The sequence below is a fragment of the Nicotiana sylvestris genome, chromosome 1 (assembly GCF_000393655.2).
Source record: "Nicotiana sylvestris chromosome 1, ASM39365v2, whole genome shotgun sequence".
NCBI lineage: Eukaryota > Viridiplantae > Streptophyta > Magnoliopsida > Solanales > Solanaceae > Nicotiana > Nicotiana sylvestris.
In genome coordinates, this window is record NC_091057.1 from 131,022,513 (window position 1) to 131,047,684 (window position 25,172).

At 36.6% G+C, this 25,172-nt stretch overlaps 3 protein-coding genes across 7 annotated transcripts; 2 read left to right on the plus strand and 1 right to left on the minus strand.

Moving 5' to 3' along the window:
- The first annotated feature begins 2,587 nt into the window (after positions 1-2,587).
- On the plus strand, positions 2,588-8,008 carry LOC104232678 (FACT complex subunit SPT16-like). 2 transcript variants are annotated; one of them, XM_009785938.2, is made up of 2 exons: positions 2,588-2,915; positions 4,474-8,008. In XM_009785938.2, the coding sequence occupies exon 2, from the start codon at positions 4,500-4,502 to the stop codon at positions 7,689-7,691; it is 3,192 nt and encodes a 1,063-aa protein (XP_009784240.1). In that variant the 5' UTR covers positions 2,588-2,915; positions 4,474-4,499; the 3' UTR covers positions 7,692-8,008. The 2 variants fall into 2 exon arrangements, with proteins under 2 accessions (XP_009784240.1, XP_009784241.1); XM_009785939.2 differs by having other exon boundaries at positions 4,479-8,008.
- Positions 8,009-8,962: 954 nt separating this feature from the next.
- LOC104221634 (FACT complex subunit SPT16-like) lies at positions 8,963-13,563 on the minus strand. Its single transcript, XM_070167878.1, has 3 exons — positions 13,413-13,563; positions 13,257-13,314; positions 8,963-12,462 (listed from the first exon to the last, which is right to left on the minus strand). Exon 3 carries the CDS (start codon positions 12,390-12,392, stop codon positions 9,180-9,182), a length of 3,213 nt encoding a protein of 1,070 aa, XP_070023979.1. The 5' UTR covers positions 12,393-12,462; positions 13,257-13,314; positions 13,413-13,563; the 3' UTR covers positions 8,963-9,179.
- A 2,710-nt stretch (positions 13,564-16,273) lies between these two features.
- Positions 16,274-24,886, plus strand: LOC104221632 (putative RNA polymerase II subunit B1 CTD phosphatase RPAP2 homolog). Of its 4 annotated transcripts, none has more exons than XR_011405297.1 (9): positions 16,274-16,396; positions 17,103-17,173; positions 20,050-20,658; positions 20,950-21,633; positions 21,749-21,942; positions 22,109-22,372; positions 23,140-23,298; positions 23,811-24,378; positions 24,553-24,886. XR_011405297.1 is itself a non-coding variant. In XM_009772713.2 (9 exons), exons 4-9 carry the CDS (start codon positions 20,070-20,072, stop codon positions 23,913-23,915), a joined length of 1,995 nt encoding a protein of 664 aa, XP_009771015.1. In that variant the 5' UTR covers positions 16,274-16,396; positions 17,103-17,173; positions 18,399-18,599; positions 20,050-20,069; the 3' UTR covers positions 23,916-24,886. The 4 variants fall into 4 exon arrangements, 3 of the variants coding, with proteins under 3 accessions (XP_009771015.1, XP_009771014.1, XP_009771016.1); XM_009772713.2 differs by adding an exon at positions 18,399-18,599 and having other exon boundaries at positions 23,811-24,886; XM_009772712.2 differs by having other exon boundaries at positions 23,811-24,886.
- Positions 24,887-25,172: the final 286 nt, after the last annotated feature.

Genomic DNA, 25,172 nt, shown 5'->3' on the forward strand with positions numbered 1-25,172 from the left:
ATTCTATAAAAATAAATGATAATAATAAAAGCGGTTTAAACTTAATAAAAGCACATAAGTCACAACATGTATTTAAATCAGATATTTAGCCATTATAACAATTTAAGCGACCGTGCTAGAACCACGGGATTCGAGGGTGCCTAACACCTTCCCTCGGGTCAACAGAATTCCTTACTTAGAATTTCTGGTTCGCAGACTTCATTTGGAAAAGTCGAAAATTTCCTCGATTTGGGATTTAAGATAAACCGGTGATTTGGGACACCAAAAGCCAATCCTTTCCCAAGTGGCGACTCTGAATTAAATAAATAATCCCATTTCGAATATTGTCACTTAAATTGGAAAAACTCCACCCGCACATTTTAACCCTTCGGGGCTGGGGCGCGCAAAAAGGAGGTGTGACAATCAGACCTAAAAAGTATGTGCAAGTCATGCTATTTATGTGTTTTCGTTTGAGGGGGTGTACGTGGGCCTTTGTCTATTTATATGCTTCCCCCAACATGCAGTATATGTGTTTTGTATGTCACTTTAGATTTTTACCTTTTGAAACCAAAATCAGCTTAATATCCCTCCCCTTTAGGAATAATATCCCTAAGCTCCTCCAAGACTGATAGGAATGGGACGGGTAAAAACATGCAATAGTGATCGAGACCAATCCGTGCTTTAAATACCTTAACGGGGTGGGAAGCGTAGATATGGATACGATGACCGGTGTGCTAATACCACGTGTATTCCCTCTTCCGATGAGTTTCATACCGGGTAGAACATTGATGTGATCCATATTAAATATAAACCTAGGACTCTTTTCCCTTTATTTGCAAACTTCTCTTTTAGTTATCCCTTCTCTGATGTATTAAATCTAAATCCCCTAATATTTGAGCTCATACTTGCCTACTTGCTAATTGCACAAATTCACAATAAACTGTCTGGCTGGGAACCACACTAATGGATCCTGGGTGCTTAACACCTTTCCCTTAGGATAATTTCAAGCCCTTACCCAATCTCTGGTTATTCAAATGAACTTAGAATTGAACCCTATTGGCGTCCTAATGCACCCTAAATCATTAGGTGACGACTCTTCAAAAATGCAAAACTCAGTTCCCAAAAGGAACGAGTTGTCCCAACCAAATGTCATAAACCCGATTTCGCGAGAAAAATAGGGCACGACAGTTAGTATGATTTAGACATGTATTGTTTGGTATGTCGGGGCCCTATTTCGACCTTATGACGTTTATATACTCTTAGAGGCTTGTAGACATATGTCATGTATATGAAAGACTGTATGACCTTGTCGGTCTATGTTCAGTATATGAGTGATTATTTTGGCCTTATAGGCCCGTACGTCATATGTATACGTTTGGATTACATGTTGGGTCGTCTAATGTCGAGTATTTCCCCATGTTTTATTCTACTTATCTCACGATAGCCTCTCTGGCTCATTTACCTATGATAATATGATACGAAAGATATGCTACGTAGGTACTCGGTTGAGTAAGGTATCGGGTGCCCGTCACGACCCATCGGTTTGGATCGTGACACATGCGCTTGAGTAATATAATCAATGAACAAGATAAATTCTCTCAAGTCAACATTTTGCAATGTATGTTTCTCTCAGAAAGTGAAGATCACTTTTTTTGTTCTATATCTCTTCCTATTTATAAGGAATATATGCAAGAAACCCTAAAAAAGTACAAAACAAGGAATATCCAAAAGAATATTCCTTGTGTCCATATCTGAACCTATCCTATGTTATTTCTTCACTTCAACTGCTCGTCCTTGACAACCGTCCTCTCAATGACGGCTTCCTGCTATCACACCGTGGTCGACCCCGTCCTTGATCCCGTTTATCTACTATTACCAAATCGCCAAATTTAGATCAATACAAATATGTGTGCATCATTTATTTATTTATTTTGGCAATGTGCAACACTCTAACATTTTATTTAATGAGATGGTATCAAATCAATATTTCATTTTAAACTGAATAACATAGTTTGAATTTATATAAAAAACTAAGAAAAAACTTGATACTTCAAGTTGTTCACGTGCAAATAGTGATCACGAGCTTAATTAGCTTTCATAGATAGTATATTAGGGAATAAAGTTAAGGCTGAAGAGATTCAAATTACTTTATCTGGATATAGCAAAATTTATAATTTTAGAGTCACATATATAATTAAAAAGTTTTTGATTTAACAAGTTTTTTTTTTTTTTTTGAAAATTAACCATCATAAATATTACCAATCTAAGCTGGAAAAGAATTATAGAATGTATTTTTTGAAAGACCAAATAACCAAGAAAAAAGTACACTGTGTAGCTTTCCTGGCTATTTGGATTTTGGATGGTGAGATGATTTTGGTGGGAAACATGGTCTTATATTCCCGCCATTCGTAAAACGCATGAACCGAAACGACGTCGCAATTTATATCCACGCAGCGCACTTCAATTGACAGCTCATTGCTGCTCCCTGACATATATACCAATATACCCTTCACAGTTGCATAATTCCAACTGGTAATCAGTGTAATTCCTTGTAAACCCGAGACTCTTTTAATATCAGTGATGAATATAACTATCAATTTCTCATAACCCCGTCGATTTTCAAATCAGTCATTCGCTCCCATTCTATAAACCCCTTTGTTTCACTCAATGCTTCCTTAGAAATTCGCAGTTTTCATTTTCGTTCATCAAATTTTTTCACTATTTTCCAATCGTTCCTCGTGCTTCGATTATCAGCGTTTTTTTTCACTGTTCGATCCGTTTTTCAGTGCTCATTTCAACACTTTTCGTGTTTATGAAATATAGTACTATTTCGAAATCCTTAGTCTACTCATTGCGCCGCGCACTACTCCCAATTGTCAAGTTTTGAAACCCTAATAGGTTTCGTGTTCTTTGCTCAACTCGTGAGAACGAACTATGTGAGTTTCCTCCCTTTATTTGTTTCTTTAATTTGAGCACGTTTCCTCTTTGCATGTGACTTCCGAAACCCTAATTTGTAGTAAGAATCCCAGTTTTGTTACTGCGTCGGGATTTTTCAGGGTTTGTGCTTTATCAAATGGAATATATCCGGGAGCATTTGTCACATTTTTAGTAGCTTAGCCAACCATAATTTTGAGGCTGAAGTCTAAGTTTGTGAATATGATGTATTGTGTTGGAGTCGATGGGGAGCATTGGAGCAACTGTAAATTTGTCTCGTCGATGGTTGATGTGTGAAATATGATGTTTTCCGTGGGGCATATTTCTACTTTGTTTTTAAAGCGTGTGTTATAGAACCCTAAATTGGGGCAATTGGAGGTTGTGTTTTTTGGGGTAGTCTTTTGTGTGCAATATAGTACTATATTGGTTAGACATTTGTTATCTTTGTTTTCGAGAGCTTGTAGTATTTATTATGCAGTAGCTTTGGTGAGCCTTATTTTGTCTTACTTGGAGAATTTGGTGTTAGTCTCTTTCTGTGAGTTTTAAGTGTCAGCTCTTGACCATTCAGTTTTGCATTGTTTTACTATGCGGGTACAGAAAGCCCCAAGTTTATCAGAATAAGATAAAGCTTTTATACTTGCCCAGGACATACCATGTTTAATTAAAGTTGGTATATTTGTATAATGTGGAATCTTCTGTAGGCTCTTAATCTATTTGGTGTTTTTCTCAAGTTTTTGCTATAATTCTGTTCAAAGTCCAATAGTTTTCATGAGAACATGTATATTGAGTATCAACTTCACACACACAAAAAAGTGTAAATTGTGTCTCAATAGTTATGAGTTGTTCATTGATTGTGGTGGGTCCTTTGTTGTTTTTATGAGGAAGATGCAGCAAGCAGTTAAAATATGCTTTCTTGGAAATTAAATTTTTCTGAAAATCATGGATTATGGTGGCTATCATAGTAATTTCACGTTTTCCTTTCCCTATTTTTAATTTTTCTCCAAGTTATTGTATATCCTTAAAGAGTCTCTTCATGTCTTGCCTTTTGAATTTCCCGTAGCTTGAAGGGCTGTGCTTGGCAATTCATTAATTGACCTCATTTGTTGCATACCAAGAAATTGCATTGGATAATTTGGGCTTGGGTAAAAGAATCATCCTTAACAATGTAGAGCAATGCATTTTTTGTGAATTCTTTTGCACATTGGGGAGTCTTATTTACCTGTTCTCTTTTATCTACAAAAAACGAAATGCTTATTTTAATGGGCAACTCCGCAACTGATAACTGATTCAGTACTTATTGACAAAAATGGTGAGACATTGGGTTCTGGTGAGTGATATTAATCATAGATATAACTATGAAAACAGTGTGAGATTGTCCATATGAGTTTCAAGTTTTTTGAAATTCTAAAGGAATGATGATTTAACAATGCTTACTCAGCAGACATTTTAGATTTTTGAAACTGGAGTTGTTGGAATTTGTAGAGAGGATCTCTTAAGATTGCATTTGTTATATTCTCCTTCTTTAAGTAACTTGTGCACTTTTTGTGTTTTCTTGTCCAGATTAGTCAAGTAGTCATAGCCATACAATGCCAGAACAAAAACAAGGAAATGGTCCCCCTGCTAATGGGAATGCGACAGGTGGAAATGCTTATACAATTGACTTGAACACTTTTAGTAGGCGACTGCAGGACTTATATTCACACTGGCGTGAACATAAAGATGAGTTTTGGGGCTCTTCTGATGTCCTTGCTATAGCTACTCCACCGCCTTCAGAGGACTTGAGATACTTGAAATCCTCAGCTGTAAATATTTGGTTACTTGGATATGAGTTCCCTGAGACTATAATGGTCTTCGGAAACAAGCAGATACATTTTCTCTGTAGCCAAAAGAAAGCTTCATTGCTGAATGTTGTGAAATCGACTGCTAAAGAGGCTGTAGGCGTGGAAGTTGTCATGCATGTGAAGGCCAAAAGCGAGGATGGGTCTACTCAAATGGAAAACGTGCTCCATGCTATCCGTCAGCAGTCAATATCTGATGCTTATGATGCCCCTGTTATTGGATATATTGCACGAGAAGGCCCTGAAGGAAAGCTCTTGGAGACATGGACTAAGAAGATAAAAGATTCTGGCCTTCAGCTTATTGATGTGTCGAATGGACTTTCTGACCTTTTTGCTGTAAAGGACCAAAATGAGCTAACAAACGTGAAGAAAGCTGCACATCTGACTGCTTCTGCTATGAAGAACTTTGTTGTTCCGAAGCTTGAGAAAGTAATTGATGAGGAGAAGAAAGTAACACATTCCTCGTTAATGGATGACACAGAAAAGGCTATTCTGGACCCTGCTAAAGTCAAGGTGAAGCTGAAAGCTGAGAATGTTGATATTTGTTACCCTCCAATCTTTCAGAGTGGTGGTGTTTTTGATCTTAGACCCAGTGCTACAAGCAACGATGATGGTTTGTATTATGATTCTGCCAGTGTCATCATATGTGCAATTGGTTCACGATACAGCAGCTATTGTTCGAATCTTGCCAGAACGTTTCTAATTGATTCCACTCAGATGCAGACTAAAGCTTATGAAGTACTTCTTAAAGCCCAGGAGGCAGCAATTGGTGCATTGAAAGCTGGTAACAAGGTTAGTGCTGTTTATCAAGCAGCTCTTGCTGTGGTTGACAGGGACGCCCCTGAATTGGTTAACAACCTGACAAAATCTGCTGGAACAGGGATCGGTCTTGAGTTTCGGGAGTCAGGGTTGATCCTTAATGCTAAGAATGATAAACTGTTGAGACCGGGAATGGTTTTCAATGTGTCACTTGGTTTCCACAATTTGCAGAATGAGACCAAAAGTGAAAAGAGTCTGAATTTTTCACTTTTGCTAGCAGATACAGTGATTGTCACAAAGGATGGCCATGATGTGATCACCCATTTGAGCTCCAAAGCTTTGAAGGATGTGGCCTATTCCTTCAATGAGGATGAAGAAGAAGAGGAGCTGCAAGTGAAAGCCAAGTCCAATGGTAGGGAGACCATGCATGCCAAGGCAACACTTAGGTCTGACAATCATGAGATTTCAAAAGAAGAGAAGAGGAGGCTGCACCAGGAAGAACTTGCCCGTCAGAAGAATGAAGAGACTGCTCGACGTCTTGCCGGTGCAGAAAACTTAACTGGGAATAGCAGGGGCACTGCTAGGACTTCAACTGATGTTGTTGCCTATAAGAGTATCAATGACCTGCCACCACCCAGAGAGATGGTTATTCAGGTTGACCAGAAGAATGAAGCCATCCTTCTACCAATATATGGTAATATGGTTCCTTTCCATGTGGCTACTGTTAAGACTGTTTCAAGCCAACAGGACACCAACCGTAACTGCTACATCCGAATCATATTTAATGTTCCTGGTGCTCCTTTCTCACCTACTGATGCAAATGCATCAAAGAATCAAGGTGCCATTTACCTAAAGGAAGTTTCATTTCGTTCCAAGGATCCTAGGCACATAAGTGAGGTGGTCCAGGTGATTAAAACACTTCGACGTAATGTTATGGCAAGGGAGTCCGAGAGAGCTGAAAGAGCAACTTTAGTGACTCAGGAAAAGCTTGTCCTTGCAGGGAACAAATTCAAGCCAGTTAGGCTGCCTGACTTATGGATCCGTCCCACATTTGGTGGTCGTGCACGAAAGCTTACTGGTACACTGGAAGCTCATGCCAATGGTTTCCGGTATTCAACCACAAGACAAGATGAACGTGTTGACATCATGTATGGTAATATCAAGCATGCCTTCTTCCAGCCAGCAGAGAAGGAGATGATTACCCTTCTTCACTTTCATCTGCACAACCACATCATGGTGGGGAACAAGAAGACCAAGGATGTTCAGTTCTATGTTGAGGTAATGGATGTGGTCCAAACGCTTGGAGGTGGAAAGAGATCGGCATATGATCCAGATGAGATTGAGGAAGAACAGAGGGAAAGAGATCGGAAGAACAAAATCAACATGGACTTTCAAAATTTTGTGAACCGGGTGAATGATATTTGGAGCCAGCCTCAGTTTAAGGGACTCGACCTGGAATTTGATCAACCTCTGAGAGAACTTGGGTTCCATGGGGTGCCCTATAAATCATCTGCATTCATTGTACCAGCCTCCAGCTGTTTGGTTGAGTTGGTAGAGACCCCATTCCTTGTGATAACCCTAAGTGAGATTGAGATTGTTAATTTGGAAAGAGTTGGATTTGGGCAGAAGAACTGTGATATGGCTATTGTTTTTAAGGACTTCAAGCGAGACGTCATGCGGATAGATTCAATCCCTATTTCATCCCTTGATGGCATCAAGGAATGGCTCGACACAACTGACATCAAGTATTATGAGAGCAAGGTGAATCTGAATTGGCGTCAAGTGTTGAAGACCATAACTGATGAGCCACAGAAGTTTATTGATGATGGTGGCTGGGAATTTTTAAACTTAGAAGGTACTGACTCATCATCTGGAGATTCAGAATCAGACCAAGGTTATGAACCTTCAGATGCTGAACCTGAGTCAGATTCTGATGATGATGAGTCTGATAGCGAATCTCTGGTTGAGTCTGAAGATGATGAGGAAGAAGAAGAAGATGAAGAGTCAGAGGAAGAAAAAGGTAAAACATGGGAAGAGCTGGAGAAAGAAGCAAGCTATGCAGATAGGGAGAATGGGAATGAATCAGATAGCGAGGATGAGAAGAGGAAGAGAAAGAAGAATTTTGGCAAGTCACGAGTTGGTCCCAATTCTGCTGCCAGCAAGCGAATGAAGTTCAGGTAGATGTGTTAGAAGGCCGTTTCTTTATTAGGTACCTTCAGGATGCGCAGAATCAAGCTGCCTAGAAATAGTTGTCTTAACTTATTCTGGATCTTAGAATTGCTTTCATTTTGTTTCTTCTTACGCTGCTTTTGGTTCCAAGTAGGTGGTAATTTTGATCTTGTAAATTAGTAGCGTCAAATCTGCGGAAACATATGTCTAATGCTTTTATCTGTTTTGCCTTTGAGAAACCTGCAGATTGTTTGTCAGAAAGTTGCATATATTTGGCAAATTGTCTTGGGACGAATTTTAAGCATGTCAGATTAGAAATTCTAGCTGTACATGCCTTAGCTTGGCCTTTTCATTTTGTCCTTTTTAGCATGCGATTCTACTGATAGACATTTGAAGTTTCTGTTTCGTATTGGAATTGTTAATATTTCTGTAGCAATAAGACAATCTGCTAGATCATACGCTCCTCATCCGAGCACAGAAAATTGCTCCCAAGAGACACGGCAGGCATATTGATCATGAGTAGAATCTTATAGCCAATAAATAAATAACAATGGGATAAGTGATGATTCTCATTCCATTGTTAACATTGACAGCCATGCCTCTGTTCAAGGTACTTCCTATAACTCTACAGGATTTCAACATCAAAGCTGCATCATATGTTGGTTCTCATAACGTATTCCAGCCTAAGTTGTCTGAAAATCAGAAGTCGCCTCTCTCAATTGGTTATCCACGGGAAAGGAAAAAAAGCAAAAAAAGATGCATATGATTTCGAATACATCTTCCCATTTTTGCATTGTTGTCCCTAGTTCTTCAAGTAGCTTAACTGAAAGTAGAACTAAAGGGGGCATAAAACACGTAAATAACACCATATTTCTAATTTTGCCTTGTGAAATCAAGCGGTAGGATGTTGCGCAACATAGTACTGGGGTGGTAATTTGCGAATGGCTGTTCGAATTTGGACAGACAAATTGGCAGACGTGTCAGCCACATACATTCATCAACTGGTACCAGTTTCAGATCATTTCACAAAAGATTTAAGCCATGCAGTCACATTCTCACTTCAAGCTGTAGTAGCCTAGTGCATACCTATGACACATCTGTATCCAAATATTTACAAGCTTATAGTATATGCGATAATGCTAAATACTCCCAGGTATTTCTGTAACACTAAATGATGGGTAGAACACGACCTTTTGTACTATAGAGACGAGCATTTATCCTACTTGTCCTTGAAAATGTAGTGACTAACAACTTCTTTCTGAAAAATGAGGAGACAACGTCAATGGATGAACTGGAACTTAACCCAACTTAAGTTGCACAATCTTATGTTACACCAATAAACTACTTCGCAAACACAGAAAAAGAGAGCACCGCTATACTACAAGAAAGACCCAAGTCTAAACTCAGTTGTCTCATAAATATTTTACAGCTGCTTATCATGACCTTATGTAGCCTAAACAAATGGCCTAAAACGAAATAGCAGGCTACCACTGTCGCTCTTTACCTAAACCTGGGTCTTTTGGATATGTTGCTAGCGAGATTTCTTCTCTCTGGAGGACGACCTTTCCCAAAAGCCTTCATATTCCTCCTCTTCCTATCATCGTCACTGTCTGATTCCGCTCCTTTCTCTCTGTCGGCATTGCTTGCTTCTCTTTCTAATTCTTCCCATGTTTTTCCTTCTTCTTCGGAGTATTCCTCTGAGTCCTCTCCTTCATCATCTTCTGACTCCACTACTGATTCGCTTTCATCATCTTCCTCGTCTGACGAGACAGGCTCTACATCTGAAGGTTCATATCCTTGATCAGACTCCTGTGAGTGGTCGGATTCTGAATCAGTACCTTCTAAATTCAAAAACTCCCATCCGCCATTCTCTATGAATTCTTCTGGATCATCAGTAATTGTTTTCAGTATCTGACGCCAGTTGAGATTCAGCCTGCTCTCGTAGTACTTAAGGTCAGTTGTATCAAGCCACTCCTTGATACCATCAAGGGAAGTTGAAGGAATAGAATCAATTCGCATAACATCTCTTTTGAAATCCTTGAATACAATTGTCATATCAAAATTTTTCTGCCCAAGCCCAACTCTCTCTAGGTTGACTATCTCAATCTCATTGAGAGTGATCACAACAAAAGGTGTCTCTACGAGCTCAACAAGGCAGCTAGATGTTGGGACTATAAAAGCTGTTGACTTGTGGGGTACCCCGTGGAACCCAAGCTCTCTCAACGGCTGATCAAACTCCAAATCAAGCCCTTTAAAGTGAGGCTGGCCCCAGAGGTCATTCACCTTGTTCACAAATGTTTGGAATTCCATGTTGATCTTATTTTTCCGATCCCTTTCACGTTGTTCCTCCTCGATCTCATCAGGATCATAAGCAGATCTTTTTCCACCTCCAATTGTCTGCACAACATCCATCACTTCAACATAGAACTGCACGTCCTTGGTTTTCTTGTTTCCCACCATTATGTGATTGCGCAGGTGAAAGTGGAGGACGGTAATCATTTCCTTTTCTGCTGGCTGGAAGAATGCATGTTTGATGTTACCATACATAACATCCACTTTCTCATCTGACCTTGAAGTTCCATAGCGGAATCCATTTGTATGAGCCTCTAGAGTACCAGGAAGCTTTCTCCCCCGACCACCAAATACTGGACGAATCCACAGATCTGACAATTTTATTGGCTTAAATTTGGCTCCAGCAACTTGAAGTTTCTCCTGTGTTACTAAAGTTGCTCTCTCAGCTCTCTCTGATTCTCTAGAGACAACCTGCCTGCGAAGGGATCTTATTTGTTGAACCACTTCAGTGATGTGCCTTGGGTCCTTTGAACGAAATGAAACTTCTTTAACATATATTGACCCCTGGAACTTAAGACTATTTGTGTCATGAGGAGTGAATGGAGTGCCAGGAACATTGAACATTATTCGGATATAGCAGGTACGGTTAGTATCTTGTTGACTAGATACACTTTTCACAGTGGAGACATGGAATGGTATCATGGTTCCATGAATAGGTAAAAGAATAGCCTCGTTCTTCTGGTCAACCTGAATCATCAAATCTCTTGGAGGTGGCAGATCATTAACGTTCTTATATGCAACCAGTTCACCAGTGGCTTTCACAGCTCCACGGCTATCTGACCCCCCAGAACTTCCTCCTGTGAGCCTCCGTGCAGTTTCTTCGTTCTTTTGGCGGGCCAATTCTGCCTGGTGTTGCCGCCTTAGTTCCTCCCTTGATGTCTCATGGTTAACTGACCTAAGCATAGCCTTGGATGAGAGTCCATCAGCGGCTACAGGCTTAGCTTTGACCTTCGGCTGCACCTCCTCTTCTTCTTCATCCTCATTGAATGAGTAAGCCACATCCTTTACAGCTTTAGAACTCATAGAAGTCACCACTTCTGGAGCATTTTGACCAATAACAACTGTATCAGCAAGCAAGACACAAAATTTTTCAGTTTTTGGGTTTTTAGACTCTGTTTGCAAATTCTGAAACCCAAGAGACACGTTAAAAACCATGCCAGATTTCAGAATTCTATCATTCTTGCCGTTAAGGTTTAACCCTGATTCACGGAACTCAAGCCCAATTCCAGTTCCTGCAGATTTCGTCAAGTTTGCAACCAATTCAGGTGCCTCCTTTTCGACTACACTGAGTGCTGCTAGGTAGGAATCACCAGCCTTGTTTCCTGGTTTCAGAGCTCCAATTGCAGCATCATGGGCCTTCAGGAGGACTTCATAAGCCTTGCTTTGCAATGGATTGGCATCAATTAGAAAGGTCCGAGCAACATTTGAGCAGTAACTATTATATCGAGAACCAATTGCGCAGATAATCACACTAGTCGAATCATAGTAAAGATTCTGCTCATTGCTTGACGCACTTGGTCTCAGATCAAACTCTCCTCCACTCTGAAAAATCGGAGGGTAACAGATGTCAACATTATCTGCCTTTAACTTCACTTTAATTTTTGCAGGTTCAAGTATGACCTTTTCAGTGTCATCCATTAGTGAAGAATGTGTCACCTTCTTCTCCTCATCGATAACCCTTTCCAGCTTTGGGACTACAAAGTGCTTCATCACGGATGAAGTCAGATAAGCAGCTTTCTTCACATTCATAATTTCAGCAGTGTCCTTGACAGCAAACAGATCAGAGAATCCATTAGTTACATCACTGAGCTGAAATTGTGTATTCTTTAGCTTCTCAGTCCAGGTTTCTAAAAGAATCCCTTCAGGAGCTTCTCTTGCAATGTGTCCAACAACAGGCATATCATCACCATTTGACACTGACTGATCTTGTATAGCTTGAAATATTGCATCCATTGCACCCGTTCCGTCATCTTTTTTAGCCCTTACATGCATAACAACATCCACTCCTACAACGTCCTTAGAGGTTTGCTTGACAGCTTCAAGTAAGGAGGCCTTCTTTTGGCTACAAAGGAAATGGATCTGCTTCTTCATGAAAACCATGATAGTATCAGGAAATTCATACCCGACCAACCACATATTCAAAGCTGAAGACTTCAGATACCGCAGATCCTCAGATGGAGGAGGAGTTCCTATGGCAAGAACTTCAGAAGCTCCCCAAAGTTCATCATTGTGTTCAGTCCAGTGGGAGTATAACATTTTCAATCTTTTACCGAAGTTCTCCAGATTGATGGCATAAGCATTGGCTGATCCGGATGCTTTGTCATTAGAAACCTTGACATTACCATTCCGGCTATCAGCCATCGAATAGGATGAATATAGGTCCTTAAACCCTCAGATAAAGTGCAGAGCCAAGCGAGATGATCAGGAGAACCTGTGAAAAAGCTAACAGAAAGTTATACTTGTATCCCACCAGAGAATGTGAAGAATTTAAGATAAACAATTGTATGAAGTTAAAAAATTAGCAGATAATTGTATGCTAAAAATGCAAGAAGAAACTGGACAGAGTTTATGGATTTGCTGGCCAGGAAAGGGAAATCACTTGTTTCACATGTGTCCTTTCAGTTGAATCAATTTAACTACTCCAACAGATATGAACTTAGGAAAGTAAAAAAGGAAACTACTGCATTTGAAAATCCCAATGATTCCACCCAAAACTTTCTGACCATTTTCTCAGTTATAAAAAAAAGTAGATTTCATCCTCTCATTCTTGTTTTCCTATGGCTATGGTTCAGTTTCCTATGGCTATGGTTCAGTTCAAACCCAATACTAACATATTCTGAGATAAAAATTGACAAATGCCTACTTTTACAGAGACACCACCTGAACTAAGCCTTAACAACATTTTCAAGATCCACAATAAAAGGTGTACAAGATTACGCTAGAGTTATTTTTTCTCCCCCAAGCAAACACTTTCCTTTTCATAGATAGGATTCTAATAACTCTAATAAAAAATACGTATAGTAGTAAATAAAAAGAACAATCTCCGAGCTGAAAAACATTAAAACTAACTAACATGAATCTTCAAAAGTTGAACTTCCAAAATCCAAAAGAGCTAAAGGTGTTCAATTTATCAGAAATTAACTCACACACAATAACTATTCGAAATTTATAAATTAAAAAAAAAAATCAATAAAGAGAAATTAGCACCAGAAAGTAGAAACTTACATAGCGAGTGATTGAGTCTGCGTTTCAGGAATGAAACTTTCTCCGATCCTTTAATTTCCTGATCGTATAACAAACAGCTCAAAATTTCAGAAATTATTTTCAAATTATACGTTTGAATCACAAAAAAAGGAAAAGAAAAATGATGAATTAGCTTACATGATTAAAGCTTTTGCGATGATCAATACAGATCTGATGAGTTTATATTAAACAGGATGGAGCCCCGAAGGAAGAAGATATACTAATATGTTTTGTCTGATTGAAGATGTGGGAACCTCAGTTCAGGGTTCGTTGCGTTTATATACGCTGTGCATAATGACTTCCCTTATCCTTCCATTTCCAACATATTACGGATCCCTATTACCCACCCCTCCCTCCTCTTCTCACATATCTACCCTATTGGTATTTGTAACTCGTATACTAATTTATAAAATTGCTACTTTTTTTTCTTTGTCAATCATTACGATGGAGGAGCTAGGCACCACTTCAATCTCTATATAATAAAAACTATAATCTAAGTCTATATCTCTCTATATTTATATTTATATTTATATTTATACTATATTAAAAGTATAAAGTTCATTAGCAAAATATTGTTTGCCTTTTTTATTCTTTAAAAATAGTTTTTATAGTGAACAAAATTGTAATTTAATTTACTCTCCTAATAATTAGGATTTTGAAATCAATTAAACTTTTGCTTATATTAAACCTTTCCGTATTAAATTAGGTAAGAAAATCTAATATTTAGGAATTTAAATCAATAAATATTTTACCTTATATAAGTTATACTAATTGAACATAATTTCTTTCTAATGTGCACATTCTTATATGGCGACTTCAAATGATTTTCAATCAAAAGCTTAAAATATGGGAACATAAAATCATATATTAAGTTAAAAGTATTTAATATAATAATGTATAAGCTAAAATTGTTTTAACGTGAAACAATCAAATATGCATTTTAAACATTCTTATTTTAATCAAATAAAATATTTAATCCATGTTCAAATTAGCACCCAAAATGATTATTTGATGCCTTATATAATCATATTAATTAGTACAAGCCTCAATTTATATAATAAAAACACAAAACCTCAACACAAAATGTAATTAAATTTGTATCCTTTAAAAATAAATTTTATATTGAATAAAAATGTAATATAAATAATTTATAAATATTTAAGACTTTAAAATTAATTAAAAGTTTGCTTATTAATTTTTTTTATGGGAACTATGTAGGAAATCCAAATATTTAGGACTTTCAAATGAATTTTATATATATCTAAATTAATATGTGCACAAACACAATTAGTGAATTCAATAAGTTTTTATAGTATTTGTTCGTCCTATAACTTATGTTTTAATGCCCACGCATGTTTCAACAAAGTTATATAAATCATAAATTCTTTTTTTATGTTTATTTTAAAATTAAAACCTCACTACATGGAGAATATCGAAACCTTTGAACGGATATAAATTGAGAAAACATATGATTTATATTTTTAAAATATGTTATTCTATAAATGTTTAAAGAATCAAAATAAAAGTCTATACCTTGTTTGTGTCTTCTCGAATGAACTTGAGAATAGCTTTTTAAAAAATTAAAATAATCTTAAATCTTCAAGAGTTATGCATTCTTATTGAAACTAACAAAAAAGCACGATAACTCGTGAAATTAAAATGACAAAACTATAAAATTGGAACATAATTAAAAGTGAATATATTGAATAATGTTTGAGGACTTTTATGAACAAAGTTTTTCTTTTATTGTATTAGTTATAGAGGATCAATAGTCATCAATTTCAACAGCTTATAATTTATTTATAACTCAAACATAATTTAAAATATATATAATTTTCTTACAAAATACTATTCATTGAGACGGGGAACTTGCGCATTAAAAGCATGAAGGTCTCTAACGAAATGTCGTTCGCCATTTTTATCCTTTAAAAATAAATTTCACATTGGACAAAATCGTCATTTAAGTTTTTTTCTACCAATTTATAAATTTAAAATCAACTAAATTTTGGTTAATAAATCTTTCCTTATTTCACTATGTATAAACTTTTCCTAATATAAATTAGTTTTTTGGTTTTAAATTAGGGTTAGCGGATGGCATGTATAAAAGAAGTTCAGCAATGATCGAAAACTAAAATAACCTCTTTAAGAGATCACCATTACACGAATTTCTCAATCGCTGCTAGCTTTTTATCAGGTTTAATTTTCGATATTAAATTGTGTTTCTCCTTTGGCTTTTACCGTTCTTAAAATTTGAGCTTTATTAATTTATTTATTTCGGTTTTTCCATAGCCATGAAATTTTTTATTGTCTTAGTTAACTATACTGTGTATTGTGCATCAGTTCGTCGCATCTAGAATGTAAGTGCCCAAGAATTTAAGTTAAATTTTATTGTAATTATAAGTATTCTTTTTGGTCTAAATTGTAATTGTTTTGGTAATGAGTTTATATTTCTCGTGATTTATGGATGACTAGTAAATTTTTTCGGGCTTCGCGCGATTATAAGAAATAATAATAAATTTACGAAACGACCTTGTTGCAAAAATCTTTAGATAAAAAAAATTTGCAAATAGAAAAGATAAATTACATTTTTTGTATATGTCTCCAAAAATTGTATATGCATATTTCTAAAGTATTCTATGATGCTTACATATTTTGAAAAGAATGCGAAACCTTGCCATTCCTCTTTTCTTCGCAATATTTTTCATTTACTTTCCCATTTTTCCCTATTTGATAATATTTTGTAGTACTTTAGTAGACCTTTTCTTTGGTTTTCTAGTTACCTTTTTGTTTGTATTTCTTTGGTTATTTGGAAGTAAAAGTTATAAAGTGCACGAACAATAAAAAAATTCATTAAATGCAATATTTGTATGAGCAGATTAAGCACAACACAAATAAAAAATTTCATTAAATTAATTATTATGTATGAAATTGAATTATAAAAGTGAAATTAATTATAAAAAAATACAAATTTTGATAAGGGGGAAGGACAATATATATATTACTCCCTCTGTCTCAAATCTCTACTTCCTCAATCTTAAACTGGCTCGATACGTCTCTCGCCTCTCTACTCTCACTAGCTAGACTGTTAATTCGTCCAAGTTTTGGATTTCCTCGGTTAACTGGTAATTCTCGCTCCCCAATTGTTGCTAGGGTTCAGAATTTGGTTAAAATTTAAACCATTCCTAAAATATTGATAATTCTGTTTCTTAGGGTTCAAATCGACAGCGAGAAATCGTTGCTAGATCAAATCTTTTCTTTTCTATTTGGTATGGTTCATGCGTGTTTGGGAGTCTAGTGATTTTCATATCTTTAATTCTCGAATCTATGTTTTGTTATTTTTCTTTTCAGTTGGGTTTGATATTTGTTTTAGTTTTTGCTATTTTGTTTGGTATTGGATTGTACTCATATTGCATGTACATAATTTTGATATTTTTGGTTGTTGTTTGATGCTTCTAATTTTTTAAACTAAGTGTTTAAACTTTTCTGAAACTCTATATTCCCAGATATATTCTCTCTTATTGGAGTTTCCACAGATTGAAATGCAGCTTTTTATTTCTTTATTTTTTTCGTATTTTTGACTCGTTTTGTTTCCTAGAACTATTTTTGACTTTATTATGGGAGTTTCTTTATGTTTTAGAAAAACTATCATACTGAAATGACCTGTTAAAAATTGAATTTAATGCTGAAGATGAGATAAGAAAAAAAAACTGAAGTATGTTTGTGTTTTCCAAAAGGAGTATCTTGTGACTTATGTGTGCATTGTTGTATTAGAATTGTTATATTATTCCGAGCTAATATTCACCTAATACTATTATTTCGGTTTGGTAGGTAGCTGAGGGATCAAATACAGCTGCTGAAGAAGTTAAAGGGATTGACGTTAATCGTAAACCATTTGATAGGTATAGCTAATTTTTTTAAGGCAGATTAATCCTATTTTATTGTTAAGTTACCTTTTATCAGTATAGCTTTCTCACTGAATGTTAGATTCTTGCTTCTTTGTTGTATAATCATATTATTCTTACATATAAAATAGCTTACATGTATTTTCACTTACTAGAACTAAGTTGAAGATATAGAAAACTTTTAGATAGTAGTTCTAGCATTCTGTAATTTTAGAGAACTCGGGGGACCACATCGGTGGCAAGGGTAGAAAGGATAAAATTTCCCACTTCCCGGTCACACCACACTCTCAGTGAGTAACCGGAAAGTGGGGGACTCTGTATATGGTAAAAACTTGCCTCAAGAGTTGGATGAATTAGGAAGCGACACGTGTCAAGAATGACCAGTCAGTGGTGACTCAACCATGGTGGCACCAAATACAAACTTGTGGCCGAATAAGAAGCAATTCAAGATGTGACCGCTACAGAAGACCCCAAGATTCCTTAGGCCTTTATTAGCCTTTATTATTATTTATCACCTTTTAATTACTCCCTCCGGTCCACAATAAGTGACCAATATGTCTTTTTATTTTGGTCCAAAATAAGTGTCCATTTATATAATCAAGAAAAAATTTAATTTGTTTTTCCAAAATTACCTTTATGTACGTATCACTAAAAAATCTTTTACTTCTCACATTAAATTATGCTGCAACATTTAATTAAGGATAGTTTAGTCACACTAACTATTTTTGTCTATAATTTAGTATTTCCTTAATGGGTGTGCCCAAGGCAAATTGGTCACTTATTGTGGATCAGAGGAAGTACCTTGTAGCATTAATATTGGTAATTAAGGGGGCATGATTTGTAATCATGCACCCGTAGCTCTAGTATAAATAGAGACTTCCATGTTATTGTAAGAGATCATGAAATACTTGTATGAAAAAAGGTTAATACTACTCTCTTATTCTGCAAAACTTTATTTTACCAATACTTAGTTTTCGGCATTGTTCTTGTTCTTGGAGAAATTCAATTCAAGGCCCAGACTTGTCTTTTCTTCAATTATTTTAATTGTATTCACTTTTGTTCTTTGTTATTTTATTTTCTCGGATCATTTTAACCCACATGTCTATAAAACCACGTTACAAATTCAACTGTACCGTTTTATGGTAAACAACATGATATTTGTATTTTCCCCCTTTAGAGTAAATGGCATTTGTCTCAAAATCTAACACTAACCTTTTCCCAGGAAAATAAGGAGATTAGTTAAGGATAAATCAAAGAGAAAAAAACAGAAAAGACGCAATACAATAGGGTGCAAGTGTAAATTTCAATTCCAAAAAACACAGCGTTAAGGTTCTCCTTTTACTAACTGGAGTACTACTAATGTAAGCGTTGCCTTGCCAAATCGACAACAATTCAAAGTCTGTAACTCGACTCTGGCTCTGAGGTAAAATAATCGCGCCTCTAACTTGGGTCTGATATTATTTCTAAGGTATATATCTCTGTTTCTATTGATCAAATTATTACAAGTAATAAATTCGATCCTTCATTTCAAACAAAAAAGGTAAGTTTAGAAATTTGAAGTGGAAGAAAGGATGGTTAGCTTTAGGCCACAATATGGCTTCAACTTTTTATAATTGCACATGTCGCTAATAGCTTGAACCCGCAAACCGTCCCGCATAAGGTATAACCTGCACGCCCTAATTTGAGTGCCAAGAAGGAAATACACTCCTTCAATTTCCTTATTTCAAGGAACCCTAACTATAATTTATTGGCTTGGAAGAATTTAATGGCTCTCCGATAAGAGTCCTAGTACCTTAGCTGTTACCCCGTTGAATACTGATTGTAACTGTCAAATGTTCTCACCGATATCGGATTCAGTTCAAGGTCAAAACAATCTACTCCACAGCTTGCATAGAGTTCTTAAAAATCCTCGAGCGAAATTCAACAGGGCTTTGGGTCGAGCCAGTTTCTTTTTAGTTCTTCGTTTTTGTGTATTTGGTCCTACAATGATGTAGTCCAAGTTCCTAATATGATGACGTTACATATTCATAAATTCAAATGCATACATCGGTAATTTTTTAGGAAGTCTGTTTATTTTAATTTGTTTATCCCAGTTTCTGTTGAAACTAAAAGAAAAGGTTTCAAGCTTCTGGTGTTTCACAAGTTACTTTATGATTAAGTTGGAAAAGATCTATGGTTGTTTAAACTGTGGGCAAGTTGGCTTCATATGCTGTTAAATTCTTTATGGGTTAGTGTTAAAATTTCCATGTGGCAATGTGAACAGTAGGCATTTTATTCAAGACGGTAGTTTGATCTTTGAAATAGGCAGGGGCTTGTTTCCGTAGAAAAATTAGTGCACAAGGAGGAAGGTGAAATTGGGGACACATGGATTATATGTTTCAAAGTAAAAAAAAAAATTAAATACATTTTGAGGAAAAATAATAGAGAAAAGCCTAATTTAAGTCATTCTCACGCGCATCTGTTTACGGGACACAGCTGCGCCAAACAGAAGTGTCTATTTGATCATTAGCTAAGTTACCTACAAAACTAAAGTCTCTATTTGATCATTATCTAAGTTTGTATGTCTAGCTGACAAATTGTGCCATCTTTGAGGGGCTATCTGGCAATTTAGCCACAAAAAAAAAGATTGCTGGTAGAATGTTATTATTTTCGGACTAGATTTTGTTTTGTTTTGCACAATCTAGTAATTTAGCCAAATAAGTTAGCCTTTTTGGTATAAGGTATTAAATGCTATATTAGATGTTCTCATATATGCTATGGTGTCCATGGACTTTTATGGTTTGTAACTTGCATAATGGGTGAGATTCATTTTCAATATCTATTTCTTGTCATGTATTTTGTGAACTTATGAGTGAAATTTTGCTTGTTATCAGTACTTGGGAAGAGTTCTCTGATGGCAAATGAAGAAGTCATCGCTGTTAAAGATGCTATCCACAAGCTGCAACTCTATCTTCTTGAAGGCATTAAAGATGAAAACCAACTCTTTGCTGCTGGGTCTTTGCTGTCTCGGAGAGATTATCAGGATGTAGTAACTGAACGATCAATAGCAAACATGTGTGGTTATCCTCTTTGCAGCAACTCTCTGCCTTCTGAAAGGCCTAGGAATGGACATTACCGGATATCATTGAAGGAGCATAAAGTTTATGATCTTCATGAAACATACATGTACTGTTCAACAAACTGTGCTGTCAACAGTGGAGCATTTGCCCGTAGCTTGCAAGACGAGAGAAGCTCTACTTTAAATACAGCAAAACTTAATGAAGTCTTGAAGCTATTTGTGGGATTGCATTTGCATTCCACAGAGGATGTGAAGGAAAGTGGAGATCTAGGATTATCCAAGTTGAAGATTCAGGAAAAGGTGGATGTAAAGGGTGGTGAAGTTTCAATGGAAGAGTGGATGGGTCCATCTGACGCGATTGAAGGCTATGTTCCCCAGAGAGAACGAAATTTGAAGCCAGCACTGTTGAACAACATTAAGAAAAGTACGAGAACTTCAATGATCTTTTAGCAAAAAAACTTCAATGATCTAAATGCGCATATGTAGTTAACAGAGAAAAGTACCTACACACTTATGCTTGCTGGACTCACTACATTTGAAATCTAGAAAAAACTTTAATGATCTAAATGTGCATATGTAGTTAGCAGAGAAAAGAACCTACATGCTTATGCTTGCTGGAGTCACTTCAATTAGAAATATTAGAATAAGAGACTTCATATTCTAGCTAATCAATGTATGCCTTTGGTGATCAAGACAAATACTTTTAATTTGTCAGGTTCCAAGAATAAGCAGGCCAAACTCCAAAATGAGAAAAACATGATACTACATGAGATGGACTTTTCCAGCACTATAATAACTCAAGATGGTTATAGCATTTCAAAGTTACCAGCACCTGTAAATGCTGTCTCAAGTAAAAAGGTTAAAGAAGCACAAACAAGAACAAGCTATGAAGTTAGGGATGTTGATGTTTCTATATTGGGGAAGCAAGTTGATGCCTTGCAGTTGCATTCTGGAGAAGAAACAGAAAAGACAGATTCGAATAATAGAAGTTATAAGGTCGATAAATTTAACACTGGAGAAGTGTCTTCTGGTCCTTGCCAACATGATGTCAAGAACAAAAGTCTTGAGGTACTAAATATGTCTGATGCTGGAAGAGAATATGCATCAGATGATGCACGTGAAAAACAATCACTCAGATCTTCTCTAAAATCCTCAAAGTACAAGAAAATGGCTCGTTCAGTTACTTGGGCTGATGAAAATGTTGATAATGGCACTGGAAAATTAACGGAGAGTTCATCCGAAATATCAGAAAAAGGGGATCAAGCTAATAGGGAATCAGGCCCTACAAACATGGAAGAGGATGATGATTCATATCGATTTGAATCTGCAGAAGCATGTGCAGCAGCACTAAAACAAGCAGCAGAGGCTGTTGCCTCAGGTTCTGATGTCCCTGATGCTGGTATGACAATTTCATTGACTCTCCATATTAGGAATATTAATGGAGATTTTATGTGTAAGTCATACACTCTTTGGATCTAATAGCTTTTGAGTTCTGCTGTGCATGTGATTTTTAGTGTCCACTGCCGGGATTATAATATTACCACCTCCAAAAGAAGTGGATGAAGCAGTACTTAAGGAGAACGATGAGGTGCTTGATATAGAACCAGCTCCTTTAAAATGGCCAAGAAAACCAGGGGTGCCAAATTATGATGTTTTTGAATCAGAGGACTCTTGGTATGATAGTCCACCAGAGGGGTTTAATTTGAATGTAAGTTGCTTATCAAACCTTCTACACTTGTGAAACTTGCTACTGATGTTTATTGTTTTTGTTCTCTCTTCATTCTGCCCCCCACCCCACCCCCAACCCACCCAAGAAACCCCCTTTTCCCTTTTTAACCTTTTTTGGTTTCTGTGTGTTTTCTAATTTTCTTCAGCTGTCACCTTTCTCTACGATGTTTAATTCTCTCTTCACATGGATATCATCATCGTCCTTGTCATTCATATATGGCAATGATGAAAGCTTTAATGAGGAGTATTTGTCTGTCAATGGAAGTGAATATCCTCGCAAAATTGTGTTATCTGATGGCCGGTCAACTGAGATCAAGCAGACTCTTGCTAGGTGTCTTGCTCGAGCATTACCGGGATTGGTTGCTGACCTTAGGCTGCCTGTACCAATATCAGTTTTAGAACAAGGACTGGTATGTTTACACTATCAGATAGTAACCTTCCCCCTCCCAAGCCATTTTAGCAGAATTGTGGAAGTAGTCAAGTCAATGACTTCTGCATGCTGTGAGGAGAGTTTAAGTGTTTTATTTTGTGCAGTTAGGACCCAATTTAGTTTTTTGATCTGGTTTGGTATTAGGAAGCAATTTTAATCTCATGGTTTTGTTTGTTAGGACTTCATTTGTTAGTAGGGGATACTTTACATATGCTTTATGTATGTTGGCTATTAGTAGTGTGCATTGCATGAAGTTGTAGAATGCAGGAAGCTTTTAAAGGATTGTCTAGGGTACCTGAAAGTTCAAATTTTATGGCTTATTTTTTTACTCACCCACAGACACATAGACATTCTGTGACGGGGTTCAGGAGGGAGTCAGTACAAGAACCACCCAGTCATTATGATGGAAAGATTTTCCGGAGCAGTATGGCCGGTGGTGGTAATGGGACAGAATTTGTTTCTACAAACAAATTAATGGGAAAAGTTGGCTATGACTCTTGAAGTTGCTGAAAGTGAGCTTGTGAGATTTAGTATTTTCATTTGCGTCATACTTTTAATGATGTTTGATGTTTATTTTCAAAGCTATAGGAGGTTCTTTGATGCGTGTAGGGGGTTATCTACTCACATATTCCTGTGGGCTGTGATGCGTAGTTGGGTAGATGATGGGTATTGGTGGTTTAAGAATATCATTGCGTGTCACGATTAATGTTGTAATCATCACATGTCTTCTTCGTTTGACATGTGCAGGTTCTCTTGATAGATACAATGTCTTTTGTGGATCCACTCCCTGCATTCAGGATGAAGCAGTGGCAACTAATTGTTCTTCTGTTTCTGGATGCTCTTTCCATATGTAGGATACCTGTACTGACTCCATATATGACAGGCAGAAGGACTTTGCTTCCAAAGGTAGAATTCTGGGATTATACGCTTCTACGTTCTCATGTTCTGTTTCATATGTAGTATATTGTTTTGATTGTAATGTTAGTTTGACATCTTCCAAAGCTGTACTTTGGTTGCTGTCACGCAATTTTGTTCTCCTTTTTGCACTCTTAACTTTTCTTCTCTGCTACCCCCCTTCCCAAGGTCTAGTTGTTTCTTCCTAATCTTCACTAGGTTTGCCACTTTCTAGATTACATAAAAGGACATAAATGCCTATGTTGTAATGGTAGCACAGCTATCACTAAGTTGAACTTGAATATTTCAGAGAATGATCCTGGGTGCTGCTTCTCTACTTAGTAGTAGAATATTAACTTACCTTGTTAGGAGTAAATAATGACTGCTTATCGTGTTGTACGAAAACTAAAATCATAGGAAAGGATTTCAGAGTTTCCGGCATGAGATGTTAGTAGTTTCTTGACTATGTACTGTGAGTATGGGTTGGACTGAAGTTCTTTTGTTCCCTTTGGCTGGCTAAACAGGTGCTTGATGGTGCTCAGATAAGCGCAGCAGAATATGAGATCTTGAAAGATCTAATCATTCCACTAGGCCGAGTGCCTCAGTTCTCAATGCAAAGTGGAGGCTAATTTGATATAATACGGCTTTCCAGACTTCCTTCTCTAAACTTTCATGAGAGAAAGTTGTTCCGGAAAGTGTGCCCAAAAGTCATAATTATATTTGGTGGTTGCAACTTCTGTTCATATCTGTTTATGTTTTATAGAGATGCTATGTCGTCAAGGCACTGATGTACTTTGATGATTCATTATTGACGAGATTCTCTTTGATACCATTCTTCTGCGGGCTAATAACATTTTTGGTTTGAGGTGTAAAGAGGGGTTGAATGAGTGGAAAACTGGAAATACATAGAGAGGGAAGCATCATTTTCCTCATGTGGTAAGAAGTAAAAGAGGACTGAAGGAAAAGTAGTGACCCCACAGTTTTTCGAAACCATCTAGAAGCCGGCGGGAAGGAGAAAGTGTCTCATTTTTACTTCCTTTCTAACAGTATTAAATGATTGGAAGTAAATCTTCTATACTCAGTCTAAGTGAAGTAAGTGAACAATTTTCTATTTCCTTTACCTTTTCCTTCTCCTGCCTGAAACCAAATAGGCTTACTACCTGTGGTAAATATACATTGGAAGGTGTCTTTTGTTCTGGTTTTGCCACTGCCATTTATTAGTCAGAGTAGTTTCTTTAAATGGTTTTAATACTAAACCTTCTGTAGGTTCTCAAGTAAGATTGCTACTTGGTCAGAATACCTAAAGGGTACAATCCTAATGCCTTAAAGCTGGAGTTCAGAATATTTGTTTCATTGATGTTTCAGTTCTTGAGAATGTCAGGAATGGGTGAGTGGGAAGGCGAAGGAATAGGTCGAACTTATAGGTGATGTAACCAGAAAATATTGATGTTTACTGTCAATTAGACAATTTAACTTTCATAGTTATAAATTAAAGTATGAATACGTATCTTTTAGTTATGGTTAAGTCATAAATGTATATTTGAAAGATACATAATTTGTTGTTTTTCTTTATGTAGCTAACTTTTACCCTTGCACCGTTCTATTAGGCTGTGGAATAGGACTAAGAGGGTGTTTGCTTATAAGCTGATTTATTAGCACTTTTTGACTTATTTACGCGTTTGGTAAACACCCAAGGTGCTTATAAGCTAAAATCAATTATAAGTCATTAGCGGCCCACCCCCAACTTATGGCTTTTCAGCTTATAAGTACTTTTAGTTTGACCAACACTTTTATTAGTTTTTTCTTAATAATATTTTCTAATTTACAAGATACTTCTTCCAAAATATATTTCTTGACTTTCTCTTCGTTCCATATACGTTATTAAT

Excerpts from the sequence above, each read along its gene's own strand:
- LOC104232678 (XM_009785938.2), top strand. The coding sequence starts at position 4,500 with ATGCCAGAACAAAAACAAGGAAATGGTCCCCCTGCTAATGGGAATGCG.
- LOC104221634 (XM_070167878.1), bottom strand. The coding sequence starts at position 12,392 with ATGGCTGATAGCCGGAATGGTAATGTCAAGGTTTCTAATGACAAAGCA.
- LOC104221632 (XM_009772713.2), top strand. The coding sequence starts at position 20,070 with ATGGCAAATGAAGAAGTCATCGCTGTTAAAGATGCTATCCACAAGCTG. Across the intron at positions 20,659-20,949 it reads GTTGAACAACATTAAGAAAA|GTTCCAAGAATAAGCAGGCC; the intron begins GTACGAGAACTT and ends TTAATTTGTCAG. Across the intron at positions 22,373-23,139 it reads CAGTTTTAGAACAAGGACTG|GTTCTCTTGATAGATACAAT; the intron begins GTATGTTTACAC and ends TGACATGTGCAG.